Source organism: Carassius carassius, chromosome 7, assembly GCF_963082965.1.
Source record: "Carassius carassius chromosome 7, fCarCar2.1, whole genome shotgun sequence".
NCBI classification, from domain to species: Eukaryota; Metazoa; Chordata; class Actinopteri; order Cypriniformes; family Cyprinidae; genus Carassius; species Carassius carassius.
Window position 1 is genome coordinate 16,122,528 of NC_081761.1, and position 14,372 is coordinate 16,136,899.

General features: G+C 35.6%; 2 protein-coding genes across 5 annotated transcripts in view; one reads left to right on the plus strand and one right to left on the minus strand.

Moving 5' to 3' along the window:
- tmem131l (transmembrane 131 like) overlaps positions 1–10,557 on the plus strand; it is a 67,626-nt gene extending 57,069 nt beyond the window's left edge. For 3 of the 4 annotated variants that reach the window (XM_059554028.1, XM_059554027.1, XM_059554026.1), the window contains exons 22-34: positions 1,299–1,485; positions 3,484–3,669; positions 3,765–3,911; positions 4,156–4,687; positions 4,830–4,954; positions 5,896–6,029; positions 6,768–6,944; positions 7,076–7,154; positions 8,120–8,229; positions 8,312–8,441; positions 8,557–8,633; positions 8,728–8,864; positions 10,063–10,557. In XM_059554028.1, coding sequence (XP_059410011.1) covers positions 1,299–1,485; positions 3,484–3,669; positions 3,765–3,911; positions 4,156–4,687; positions 4,830–4,954; positions 5,896–6,029; positions 6,768–6,944; positions 7,076–7,154; positions 8,120–8,229; positions 8,312–8,441; positions 8,557–8,633; positions 8,728–8,864; positions 10,063–10,368 — 2,327 coding nt within the window. In that variant the 3' untranslated portion in view covers positions 10,369–10,557. Of the gene's footprint in view, positions 1–1,298; positions 1,486–3,483; positions 3,670–3,764; positions 3,912–4,155; positions 4,688–4,829; positions 4,955–5,895; positions 6,030–6,767; positions 6,945–7,075; positions 7,155–7,582; positions 7,664–8,119; positions 8,236–8,311; positions 8,442–8,556; positions 8,634–8,727; positions 8,865–10,062 lie in introns of those variants that run through there. The other variant, XM_059554029.1, reaches the window with a different exon arrangement.
- Positions 10,558–11,325: 768 nt separating this feature from the next.
- The window catches only part of trim2a (tripartite motif containing 2a), a 51,262-nt gene continuing 48,215 nt past the window's right edge, over positions 11,326–14,372 (minus strand). The window contains exons 10-12 of the mRNA XM_059554053.1: positions 13,508–13,578; positions 13,183–13,323; positions 11,326–13,095 (exon numbers count right to left, since the gene is read on the minus strand). Coding sequence (XP_059410036.1) covers positions 12,943–13,095; positions 13,183–13,323; positions 13,508–13,578 — 365 coding nt within the window. The 3' untranslated portion in view covers positions 11,326–12,942. The remainder of the gene's footprint in view (positions 13,096–13,182; positions 13,324–13,507; positions 13,579–14,372) is intronic.

Here is a 14,372-nt window from a genome sequence, read left to right on the forward strand (position 1 = left end):
ATATATTTACAGTAGGAAATTTACAAAATATCTTCATGGAACATGATCTTTACTTAATATCCTAATGATTTTTGTCATAAAAGAAAAATCGATAATTTTGGCCCATACAATGTTTTTTTGTTGTTGTTGTTGTTTTTGGCTATTGCTAATGATGTGCCCCAGCGACTTAAGACTGGTTTTGTGCTCCAGGGTCACATATGAGATAATGTGCTTGTTAATGTTTACTAAGGAACTTACGAAACATTACCTAATGATTAACAGATCGTTATTCAATGTAAATCATTTTGACAGATGGTTTACAATGATTAAAAGTTTCATAAATAAGTCTTTAAAAAACATTAATGATTAATTGATCATTAGTTAATGATTACAAATGTCATTAAACTTTCAGTTCTTACAACCTTGCAGTTGTTAATGTACTTTTGAATGCTCATTAATTTTAATTTTCTTATATTATCTGCTGCTCTTTTTTGCATCAACAAATGTTGTGGAAACAAATACCTTAGTGATTTTAAGCACTTTACAAACTTTTCGTGTTAACATTTATTTAACTCATGATCACAGTTTGTAAGGTTGAATAATTGGATTACTAATCATTAGTACTTTTATGAGCAGTTATCTCAATGGCTAAATGTGTCCCAAATGACCTGAATTCACCCTATTTATGCATGTTTACAAATCATTTATTAATCATTTGTTCAGGTTTTGGCAGTATCCAATCTAAAGTTGAGACTTTTCATAATTTGTAAATGTTTATAACAAACCCGTAAGACCTCCGTTCATCTTCGGAACACAGTTTAAGATATTTTAGATGTAGTCCGAGAGCTTTTTGTCCCTCCATTGAAAATGTGTGAACGGTACACTGTCCATGTCCAGAAAGGTAATAAAACATCATCAAAGTAGTACATGTGACATCAGAGGGTCAGTTGGAATTTGTTGAAACATCGAAAATAAATTTTGGTCCAAAAAAAAAAAATGTATGACTTAATTCATTATTGTCTTCTCTTCCGGGTCTGTTGTGACCCTTTAAACCCTTTAAAGCTACCCATACTACCAAAACTGTCCCTAACCTTACCCATATCACACCTCAATAGCAGCAAAAATGTGCATTAACTAAAGCTTTTAATCATTGTATAACATCTGCTAAAATCTTTTGTAGTGTGCATTTAGTTAATACATTTGAATATATATGAACTAACGATCCCTTAAGCATTATAATGTTTGTTAGTGATTTATTAATGAAATTATTATTACAAAATGTTACTGCATTTTTTATACTTTTTGTTGTCTTTTTACAGGTTTACGATCAAGTAAGCCCTTGTTTGCCATCCAGAAAAGCTTTAAAGTGGAGAATGCAGGCGAGTTGCCATTGACTGTAGTATCCATGAACATTAATGGATATAAATGTCAAGGTTATGGCTTTGAGGTGCAACACTGTGGATCTTTCAGAGTGGACTACAACTCGTCCTCAGAAATCACAATTGCGTAAGTCTTAAGATTGTTAATTTGAAAGCGCATGTGCCTGCTGATTTTCAGTTATTTACGCTACTGTGCATACTATTCAATATCAGTATTTTAAGCAAAGTGCAGATGTTATTTCGTCCATTTGCTTTTGAATACGATAGAGTTTTGAGATGATGGATATGTTTCACAAGTGACTTTAGGGTATTAACATGTTACCTATGTTTTCAAATGCCTGCCCCTGCTGGGATATTTTATCTACATCATCTCGTTCTATTGACGACCATTTAAGAAAAATAGCTGTGTATTCTGACAAACTAAACATTTTTTGCAAGCAACCAGTTTAATTGGTAATATTGCATTAATATATAATCCATTGAATTGGTTTGCAAAATGATAGGTTTCTCTAGGTATTAAATAATCCTCCTTGGCTGATGATCTTTCCCAATGAACATTGTCTTCCTCATGTGGCATATTCTTTGTTTAGCTGCATTCAAATGCATTGACAGCAGTGTTGTGATAACATCTTGTTACAGTTGCATCTAAAAAAATTAGAATATTGTGATTTTTTTTTTTTTTTAACATTTCAAAAAGTGAAACTTTCATACATTATAGATTCATTACATGTAAAGTAAAACATTTCAAATCATTTTGATGATTAGAGCTTACGGCTAATGAAAGTCAAAAAATCCAGTATCTCAAAATATTAGAGTATTTACATCTGAGTTACATTAAATGACCATCCCTACAGTATACATTTATCTTGTTCTTTGAAACCACTTCTGAATCAGAAAAAACTTCAGAAGCATTTCACCTGTCGAAGGAGAAAAAAAACTGGACTGTTGCTCAGTGGTCCAAAGTCCTCTTTTCAGATAAAAGTAAATTTTGCATTTAATTTGGAAATCAAGGTCTGGAGTCTAGAGGAAGACTGGAGAGGCACAGAATCCAAGCTGCTTTAAGTCCAGTGTGGTTTCCACAGTAAGTGATGATTTGGGGTGCCGTGATGTCTGCTGGTCCATTGTGTTTTATCAAGTCCAAAGTCAATGCAGCCATCTACCAGGAGATTTTAGAGTACTTTATGCTTTCATCTGCTGACAAGCTTTATGGAGATGCTAATTTCCTTATCCAGCAGGACTTTAGCACCTGCTCACAGTGCCAAAAGCACTTCTAAGTGGTTTGCTGACCATGATATTACTGTGCTTGATTAGCCAGGCAGCTCACCTGACCTGAACCCCATATGGAATCTATGGGATATTTTCAAGAGAAAGAAGAGAAACAGTCGCTCCAACAATACAGATGAGCTGAAGCTCAACAGTGCCTCAGCAGTATAACAGGCTGATCGCTTCCATGTCACTCCTCACTGATGCTGGAGTTCATGCTAAAGGAGCCCCAACCAAGTATTGAGTGCAGAAATGAACATACTTTAAAGAACTTGAACTTTTCTGTTTTGCAAATCCTTTTTTTGATTGATCTTGGGAAATATTCTAACTGTGTTCAAACCACCAGCGTCGAGAGCGTCAAAGTGGCTGGAAGTCATTCATTTTCGATGTAAGCCGGCGGCGAGGAGCAGCGCTGTAATCATCAATGATCATCAAAATTCAAACAAAAATTTTTGAAATGTTTACATGTAATGAATCTAGAATATATACAATTTTCATTTTTGAACTTTTTCACAATATTCTTATTTTGTGAAATGCACCTGTATATGCTTGTATATTTTAAGAATTAATTAGTCAATTTATGATTTAGAACCAAATTGCCTGATTAATAAGACAGTGTCATGTGTCATATCCCTAAAACCCCATTTTAGGCTCCCTTTTTCATGCTAGTTACCCTTCTTATTGCCTGTTTATTTCTAGACTCTAAAGTCATTGAAAGTATGTAGCAACATACTGTTATATGATTGAATATAATGATCAGTTTTAATGTTCAGTTTGGCTATGGGATATCTCTGCCCTTTTATTTATTATTTTTCTTAGCCGTTTATTTTCTCCTCATCTCAACTGTTGTGTATCTCCCTAGATTTACTCCAGACTTCACATCTTCGTGGGTAATCAGAGACTTGACCCTGGAGACAGAACGTGGCTCCCTTTTCCACTTCACCCTCAATGTGACTCTTCCTCACCACATGCTGCCCCTGTGTGCTCAGGTGGTACCTGGACCCAGCTGGGAGGAGTCCTTCTGGGTCATCACACTGGTCTTCACCTGGTTAGCAGTCCATATACATTCTTAAACCCACAAAATGTTACCCTGTGTGTGTAAATGTATTCGATGCATTAATATAAAACCCATTCTCTCTGCAGTTCCTCTCTTGCTGGTGTGTGTCTGATGGCTTTCCATCAAGCTCAGCACATTCTAAGCGAGTTCTCCACACCAAGTCCACGTAGCAATCACAACTCTGTACCTCGTGAAAATAGTAGTGTAAACCACATCTCCTCAAATGGTGTCAGGTGAGACAGCATCACTGGGACACAAACATAAGAAATTGCTTGTTTTTTTTTTTACCTGGAAATCTAAGCAGCAGTGAAATGTGATGTTTTGAAGAATCATATCGCAGTTCAAATTGCTATTTCAATGTATTACAATTATTTATTTATTTATTTTTGCTTGATACTAGTCGGCTGTATATTATAGCCAACTGTGTGAGTTAGATCAATTTTTAATGACTCTGTTGTTGTTGTTTTTTTCCTTTAGTAGAGGAAAAGGCAGTTGTAAGAACTACACTGACACAAGCCATCCCTCTGACAAAGGCAAAGGGAGAGGATCTCCAGCCGTGGCCAGTGGGACAATTCGGTCACAGTCCTCATCCAAGAAAACTTCTGGAGGGTCATCCCAGCCTCCAAAGAAGCAAACAAAGGTGTCGGTCCTATACAGTAGATATAAAAATAGCCCTGCAACTGCTGCTGCTAGTGTTCCTGCTTCCTCGGACTTCTGCAGTCCTCCCACTGATGAAGATGGAGATCGCACCTTTGAGCTTGACCCAGAAGTTTGTAATAATAACAACAATAACAATGAAATAGACATAGACGAAACCCTTCTCCCAGCTGAGAAGAAAGAGCACTTTAGAGAATCCAGAGAGGACCAGGCATTGCCAGCTGATATGTTTCCTATGGAAACACTTCCTGGATTACCAGAAAACATCCCTCAGCCTGTAGATGAAGCAATGGAAAACGAGGAGTGTAAAAGAAAAACTAATGCAGAAAAAAGGGATAATGCAGATGAAGAGGTAAGAGCCATAATACAACATAAGAGGATGACTTTTTATTTTTACACTGCTGAAATCTGCCTCTTTGTGAATGTTTTAACAAAAACCTCTCAGTGTTGAGGTTCTTTCTAAGACAAATGAATTGTTTGTGCCTCTCACTCAGAAGACAGAAAGAGGCAGCTGTCAGAAGAAGACACCAGAGAAAGATGCAGAACTTGGAGTGTCAGCCACCAAAGCAAAGAAAAACACAGGCAGAAGTCGCAGAAAGGCAGCTGAGCTCATTCCTGGGTTAGTATCTGCACAGTTCAGCTTTCAACACCGTTCCAAGTAGGAATGTGAACTGACAGCAAATTGACTTGATTCACTATTCAGTGGATTTTGATTCAGTTCAAAAGCAGTTTATTTACGCTAAAAATCATGGCCACACTATGATTTGCTTTAATTGTAATTGTAACATAGCTTACATGTATATATATATATATATATATATATATATATATATATATATATATATATATATATACACACACACATACTAATAAATACACTGTTTTAACAACTCATGATTCATTTTATTTTTTATTTTAAATCCGTTATTAGCTACAGTATATAAATCACAGTTTAAAAGTCAGATTTATACATATGAATGAGAATTTAAAATGTATGATTATTGAAAAATAATACATCATACCTAAAAAAAAGTCTTGAGACCTGGCTCGTGGACCTTTCCCGATCACCCCCCCCCCCATTTCGCTTTCCATAACTGCTATATTGTCATATCAAAATAAATAAGTAAAAGAGCTTTGAGGCAACATGTTGTAAATAAGAACTACTAAAATGCCAATACTTCTGCACTCCCCTTACTGTTAAACATAATAAAGTACAATTAGTGAAACGTTTTAAGTGTACATTTGTTTTATTCTAAGTTGAATTTTATTAAATGTTTGAATTAAGTGTATTGTTTGTATTTATTGAATGCAGAATCTGTGTCTGCCATGAAATAGCCTATGAAGATATGGCAAAATGCTTAAATTGCTTAAATGCAACAGATATTAATTAGATATATAATGTCTGTATACATGCGTGTGTGTGTGTGTGTGTGTGTGTGTGTGTGTGTGTATATATATATATATATATATATATATATATATACTATATATATATATATACTGTATATATGTATGTTATATGTAGTATTTTATGTATTTTTCATTCTGGTAATCCAACAGGCTTCCTGAAAACAGTGTTGTCATGGTAACAGAAAGTGAGCGAGAATTTCAACGTAATGCTGCTAGAACCCGCAACATGAAACCTGATCTACCTAAAATAGGAGCCAACCCAGACAGCCCTCTCAAACACAGTGGTGAGGAAGTGATTTCCAGCTGTTCCTGTGTTTCACCACTGTATGTGTGCATCTCATCATAGCAGTGTCCCTGAACATTGTGATGTCACTGCAGTTGTTGAAGACAGCATAAAACACATTTCAGAGTGCATTTAATTTGGATGGGGACGGACATCTTATATCCATGAGGATTTGATTAAATTGTTTGCTCATGTTATTTTTGCCTGCCATGTGAATTGTATGCTTATTGTTTTCTATTTTAAAATGTAATTTATTCCTGTGATGGCAAAGTTGAATTTTCAGCAGCTATCCCTTTAGTCTTTAGTGTCACATGAACCATCAGAAATCAGTGTGGATGAGAAATCTTTTAAGAAACATTTTAAGTGCCTTTACTTTTAGTTTTGATTAGTTTAATGTGTCTTTGCTGAATAAAAGTACTTTGTTTTTTTACAATATATCCCAATGACCCCAAACTAGTGTATCCCAGTTTCAGTAAAATAAAATATTAAGCAGCACAACGGTTTTCAGCATTGATAATAATCAGAAGTGTTTCTTGAACACTAAATTAGCATATTAGAATGATTTCTGAAGGATCATGTGACACATGAATAGCTGTGGAAAGTTCAGTTTTACCATCACGAAAGTAAATTGCATTACAAATTACAAAAACATAAAAAGAAAAAAAGAAAAACTTTGACCAGTTGTATACTGTAACTCTCCCTGTCAGTTTTGTTAAACTGTCCTTTTACACAAACACAGGCACGTGTTTGAGCAGACCTAGGCGTAAGTGTCCAGAGCGACGTCTGCAGTGGGAGTCAGGCTCTGATTCAAGCAGTTCATCGGGCAGTGTGAGAGCCAGCCGAGGGTCCTGGGGCAGCTGGAGCAGTGCCAGCAGCATGGAGGGTGAAAAGGACCCACACAGACATCCCTGCAGGAGTAAGCGATCATGTGCTTGCTACACACTTTTATATTGAGCTGAAAAGAAAATGGACACTTTATCCACTGCAGTTTCCAGAACAAGTTAAATAAAATAGTATTTTAAACCAATTTTTATTTTTTTACTTTAGGAGACAACATACAGTACAACCCATATCCAAAAGATCGGGAATGTTACATGAACATGAACTACAACTGCAAAACTCAAAGGTAAATTTCCCAGATTTTCTTAAAGAATTAGTTCACTTCCAAAATAAAAAAATCCTGTTAATTTACTACTTTCATGTCATCTGAGATCTTCAGGTCTTTCTTTCTTCAGTCGTAAAGAAATGAAGGTTTTTTGAGGAAAACATTCCAGAATTTTTCTCCAAATAGTTGACGTCAATGAGAGCCAAAGGTTCAAATTTCAGTTTAAATGCAGCTTCAAAGGGCTCTACACGATCCCGGCCGAGGAATAACGATCTTGTCTAGTTAAAGGGATACTCCACACTAAAATAAAAATTTTGTCATTAATCAGTTACCCCCATGTCATTCCAAACCTGTAAAAGCTCAGTTCGTCTTCAGAACATCATTTAAGATATCTTGGATGAAAACCTGGATGCTTGAGACTGTCCCAACAGTGTCTATGTCCATAAAAGGTGTGAAAAGTCGTCGTCAGAATACTCCATCTGCCATCAGACGTGCAATCTGGATTATATGAAGTGACGGGAACACTTTTTGTAAGTGAAGAAAATAAAAAGAATGACTTTATTCAATGATTCCTTTGTCAACGGTCTCCTCCTTGGACCTTGACACTGTTATTGGCAGTCTATGGGACAGTCTCAAGCCTCCAGGTTTTTATCCAAAATATCTTAAATTGTGTTCCGAAGATGAACTGAGCTTTTATGGGTTTGGAAAGACATGGGGGTAAGAGATTTATGACAAAATTTTCAAACATGCAAAGAAAGTCAAACACCCTTTACAAAACTAGGCAAAACAACATTTCTTTTCAACTGAAGAAATAAAAACATATAAACCTGGATGACATGAGGGTGGGTAAATTATCAGGAAATTTTGATTCTGGAAGTGAACTAAACCTTCATTTTTTTAATTTGTATTATTATTATTATTATTTTATTAATTTGACTTAAGAATCCTGAAAATAATTGATGATATATAAGTGCATTTGTCCACAGCATGAACAATCTTTATGTCAGGGAACCATGCCAAAGCCCAGAAGTCTGTCCCGCCCCTGCACTCCCTCACACCTTTGCTGATGTAGCTGCAGGTGTGGACCGAAACATTGGTGAGGGACATTCACACGTTACACTTATAAACAGAATCACGGTTAAGATGCACGATCATATGTTTTATTTTGGTTTCACCAGACATAATCGGCTCTAATGTGATTGAAGAGACGTGGTCACCGGCCTCAGTTCCTCTGACCAATGAATTCAGGTACAACATGACCGAATCCCTCCCATTCGTCCCTCAGAGTCCCTCATCAGGATATGAAAGGTATGTCCCATAGGCTTTTCATTATTTATTATATACTATTTTATACAATTTTTGGCTTCATATTATGTGTCCATACACAATCAGATTAAAAGTCTTATGTGTCGTTACTGTGAAGCTTCCCTTGGAACAACAAGAACAGCCAGTGTCCCGGTCAGTATCCCTATAGTGACCAGACCAACTACATGCCAACAGGTGAGGAGTTTTCTGTCACAAGGTGCAAAATATATCACTATACTACATAGTAACTAAAGGGTGAGTGAACGTTTTCTTTGTTTTTTCTGTGAAGGTAATGGCAATTACCAAAATGCATTCTCATGCCATCAAAGCCAAACCATGACCCACAGCCGTCAGCCAGTGTGGAGTGAGAATGGAACCCATGACGTCAACTCCACATGGGACACTGGCAGCTGTGTGGGCAGCAAGGTGAGATTTACATGAGTGTTTGTTTTTGTCCAGTGCTTAAAATCATAAGGCAAGAACAACATGTTAAATATGCAAACGAAGCATACATTAATTTTATTGATGCTTTAGAAGTTTGTATTACTCCATAAATCAGTAGCCAAATACAAAATATTTCTGTTGTTTTGATACCATTTTCAATGACAGAGAGATGCTATAATTAAGGGTATACAGTTTAAACAGTATCTAAATTAATGTACTTAATGTAGGCAAATTATTTTCTTGTTAACTGAAACTATAATTGAGATTGATTATATTTCCAAATATATTTCCAAATATTTCCAAAAGTGCAAAAAAGAGACTGTATAAATAGGCTTTATAAAAAAAATACACATTTTAAAATATTAATTTTTAGACAATTTATGTTTGTACTACAACTGCACTGTAATACATTTAAATATATACTAATTATTTTACTTTACACTGCAGTAAAATTGCAATATTTATTACTTAATCTCTTTTATTATTTATTTTGGTGGAAAACTAGAAAAAGACCTTTATTTGTTTTCAAACACTTTCTACAAATGTAGTGAAATCTTCTGTCCACAAATAATGCTGGAAGTGATGTGAATGTGAAACTGCATGTTATTAAAGAGATGGCGTTTGCTGTATTCAGTGTGAACCGAACCACTGTTGTAGACCCTGAAAATGCATCTGAAAAAAAGTCATTAGCTGCTTGTCAAATGACACTGACACTTGACTCTAAAAAATACAGTGCAAAGCTTTAATAAAAATATGCACATTATTCTGTTGGAGAGAAGTCTTAGGGAGAAAGCATAGCTGACAATAATGTATCAAAACTGCAGGAAATGTGTGAGGTTTTCTTAATATTTAGAATCGATATGCATCACAAAACAATGTTTTTGAGGATACTATAATGCAGTCATAAGTGCTGGGAGTCTCATGTTAACATTTAAACTAGTACATTACAATTAAGTGTGCAATATAAAGAGTAGCAGATCTATTAATATCCACAAACTGCAAACAAAAAAACGGTTTACACTGGCATCGAGTATTATTCTGAGCTCCTTAGAAACGCACTGTTTACTGTGTTTATTTTCCAGACTGATAAAATGTGTAGTTAGTTTGTCTTTCTTGAGAAGTAGATGCTTGGAATATTAAAGCAATTTTTCCCTCATCATTTTACATGTTTTTTCCCCAGCCATACTTTTCAGGAACCAGAAGTCTGTCACCCATGTCCAGTCTATTTGGGTCTATCTGGACACCTCAAAGCGACCCTTACCAGAGCCACTTCCACCCAGAGCGTTCCGCACCGGTCTTGCCCCACTCACCCATCTCACCCGTCGCACCCTTCAGCCGCGAACCAGGCGGCGCCTGCCCAGCAAAACAATACTCCAGCTTCAATCCCTTTGGACCACACATGAATTTGGACATATGGAACTCCTCTTCAAACCGGAGCTCCAACTCTCAGCTCTCCAACGATTCGGGCTACTGTGGGGATATGTGAACGAACGGTGCTTTTGTTTCAGATAATAAGGAAAAACAGAATGTGCTTTTATCTCTAATAGGGAAAAAATGTGAATATTCTTCTTTCTTTTATGTTTGACGTTGTGGTAAGGTTCAGCATTTTGTTGTATATTTTTCTAGATGTTTTGCAAGTTTGACCATTGAAAATTAAAAAAAAAAAAAAAAAAAGTTTTGTACTTGATTTTGTGTTGTGAAGTTCTTTAGGTTTGCTTTGTCAGTGGTTTAAATGCATAACATGCTAGTGAGAAAAATTAAATACACTCTTGTAAATAAAGGTGCTTCATGATGCCTTTTTTGTAAATGGTTCCATAAAGTACCTTTAACATCTGAAGAACCTTTCTCATAAGTTTCACATAAGGTTCTTTATGGTGGAATAAGGTTCTTCAGATTATAAAAAGGTAGGTAACAGATGGTTCTTTGTGGAACCAAACATGGTTCTTCAAAGGCTTCACTGTGAGGAACCTTTTAAGCACCTTCATTTTTAAGTGTTCATCTTTGACAAAACATGAGCAAGGCAGAAATTTTTTTAAACAATCTAAATATATTTCTTAACATTTACATGTTAGAAATACTTTTAAAGCTAAAAAATACTTTTTTTTTTTTTTCATTCTTTTAAACTTAAGATCCATTCACTATAAAAATCAACCCTGCCTTCTATAGTTTTTGCAATTTTAAGCAAATGGAAACTTGGACCTGAAATTAATCATGAATTGATGAATGGCTCAGAAGGTGTTCTCGGCTGGAAATTAAGGCCCATAGTCAACTGTGTTATCAAAGTGACTCAGTAAAAACAGTAGACCACTTTACCGTATTTCTAGCACACCAAGGGTTTGTCTTAAGTTTCCGAACACCGAACAAATTACGCATCCTTATAAAACTAAGTACACCATCATTCTATAGGTCTCTGTTTAGTAAATAATGACTAGAATAAGTGAAACATCTCAAATAATGCAGTTTATTTATGTGCTGTGCAAAACATGATATAACACAGGTCGCCTGAATGTGGCATTAAGATCTACAAATGTAAAAGCATAATTGGTTGCATGTCCTTTCATGTGGTAATACAACAAAGGAGTAAAACGCAAGCTTTAATGCTTCAAAAAAGCAGGTTTGTGGATATAAAGGGAGAAATACATTTTGGAATGTACATCATGTTATATATTGTGTATTTTGTGCAAACAAGCAGCAGTAGTTCCCCGTGTATGACAAAAATGAACTGTACAGGAGAACAGACATAAGACAAGGAAGATTTATCTGTGTGGCATAAATACACTTGAAAAGAACCCTGGGCACTTCGCTTTTTTTTTTTTTTTTTTTTTTTTTAAGCATTATGAATATGAACACGGAACATGGTTTCTCAACAACACAACCACTCTCAGAGCACATGAAGATCAGTAATTATAATCATAATAATGCATGTCTAATCTTTAAACGGGGCTATTATTAATAACAGCACTTTACATATTTTTTGTGTTGCTAAATCACAAAGTGCATCTGGTGAATTGAGCATGTGATGTTTCTCCAAACAACACGTGAACTTTTATGGTTTAGAGAAATAACCACAGCTGATTTTTAAACGAACAGTGCAGTGATAATAAAAGAAATTTTGTTGCAGTCTAAAAAGCATATCAAGTAATGCTTCTTGCATAATATGGGTGATTCGAGAGACTTAATTTCATTATAAGAACATTGTCCTAACCACAGTTGTGCACATCACAGTCAATAGCAAAGCAGAACATATGTTGTTGCATATTTTATGAATATTCCTGACATCACTTTTAAACAGGCTAACTCGGGCAAAATATTACTGATACTAGCCCTCTACAGTGAGATTTGTTTTAATGGGTTTGTGTCTATTTGTTGTGCATATACACATGTATAGTATAGTAGTTTGGAATAACATTACTTGCATTTTTATTATACATGCCAGTGCTTCGAAGAGTTCCCTTTTTAATCATCTGAGCATTCAGATTTTTTTAACATACTGTACAGTAGAAACATGAATGTTTTCCCTAATGTGTAGCAGTTTTTGAGTCCGAGGTGAAGAACTGCATAACTTTCAACCGAGAATTACATTTCTGTCATCATTTACTCACACTCATGTTGTTCCAAATCATTCTGACTTTCTTCCATGAAGCACAAAAGGTGATTTCTTTATATAAAAGATTTTAATCTCTTCATCCCACAATGTCTATGATGTCTTGGAACTTTTTTTGATGATTATGGTGTTTATGGTTACAAGAAACTACTTACATACACAAGAAAGGTCAGGATATTCTTCAAGAAAATTCCCTTTCAAATCCCACAGAAGAAAGAAATCCATATTGGTTTGAGACCACCTGAGGCTAAATGACAGAGTTTATATTTTTGGAAGAGCTATTCCTTTATACATCAAAAATCAAACCATGATCACGGTACAGAGTTTGTTCTTCTGTCCAAGGTGAAGGTGTCAAAAATGAAGCCAACTTCAATGCAATATGAGGGTCCCATTTGGCACAAGGGGGCGGCAGCTTTAAGGAATAAGTGCAAGTATTTATTTTTAGAGATGAGGATGCTATTGTAGATAACGGTACACTTTAAAACAATGGTTCCCAGAGTCTGCCACCACAATGTGGCCATCTGAAGTCAGAGCCAGGCCTTGTGGGCCATACAGAGGGTCTGCGGAGGTGTTGATGTAGGACAGGAAGGATCCACTGCTGTCAAACACCTGGAGTCCCACAGAAAAATGTGATGATATGAAGATGTTCAATTTTTTATCTGACACGTGTACATATTTAATCAAAGCCTGTATTACCTGTATGCGGCTGTTGCCCCAGTCAGCCACTATAATATTGCCATTGGAATCTACTGCCACACCTGTCGGTGCATTAAACTGACCGTTTCCTTCGCCATTTGACCCAAACTTCAGTAGGAACTCACCCTCTGGACTGAACACCTACAAATTGATGACATAATCTGCATTAAATCATCAGTATTTAAAAAGACTTATGTTTTTGATCAACTTTGAATAGATATGAGCAAACTGTTATTCAAAAACTAACCACAATTGGGGCTACATAATTTAGACAGGACATGACCTTTGAGGAACAGAACATGGAAATATATATTAGGTATTTTACCTTTACAGAATGATTATGAAAATCAGTCACAATGATTTCATTGTTTTGATTCACTGCGGCAAAGTGTGGACCTATGAAAAGGAAAGATAAAGAGTTGAAGATTCAGGATTTGGTAACATCAAGCCCTCATCACATTAGCCCACCCAATATGGCATTTATGAAATGTGGCTTTGCCTTTCAGTTGAAAAATTGACCAATTGGAACACCATTTTAGATACTGCATGAACTGACAGATAAAGCCATTTGCTGCCTACACTGTCACACAAAGACACGTTTTATACCGCTCAATATATGAAGATGGTTTTATATCTATATCTTTGAGTTTTAATTGCTTTACATGTTGTCTTGGCCATTTTAATCCTCTTGATCATTTTAATGTGCGGATGTCTTCAAATGTTCATGGGTCTGCCTGTCGAGTGGTTAATCACATTCTGATATGTAGTCCACCTAGATATAATAAGGATTTTATACAGCAGTTTTCAAAGTTTCTATCACATATTCTGCCAATTTGTGATTATATTTTAATCCTTGGGGACTTCAATGTCCATGTTTGTTGCCCAGATAAGCCTATGGTTTCTGAGTTTTCCACAAATGCAGAATTTTCTGATGTTTATAATTCTTCCTCATTTGTGAATTTGATTGAGTTTTCTTCTCCTGCTGTTGGCCCAGATAAGCTGTTGATATTTTTCTTCTAAGTATTTTTAATCTAAGTTTAATTCAGCACCATGGCTAAAAGGGATAGTTCAACAAAAAATGAAAATGTGATGTTTATCTGCTTAACCACAGGGCAACCAAGATGTAGATGACTTTGTTTCTTCAGTAGAACACAAACCGAGATTTTTAACTGAAACCGTTGCAGTCTTTA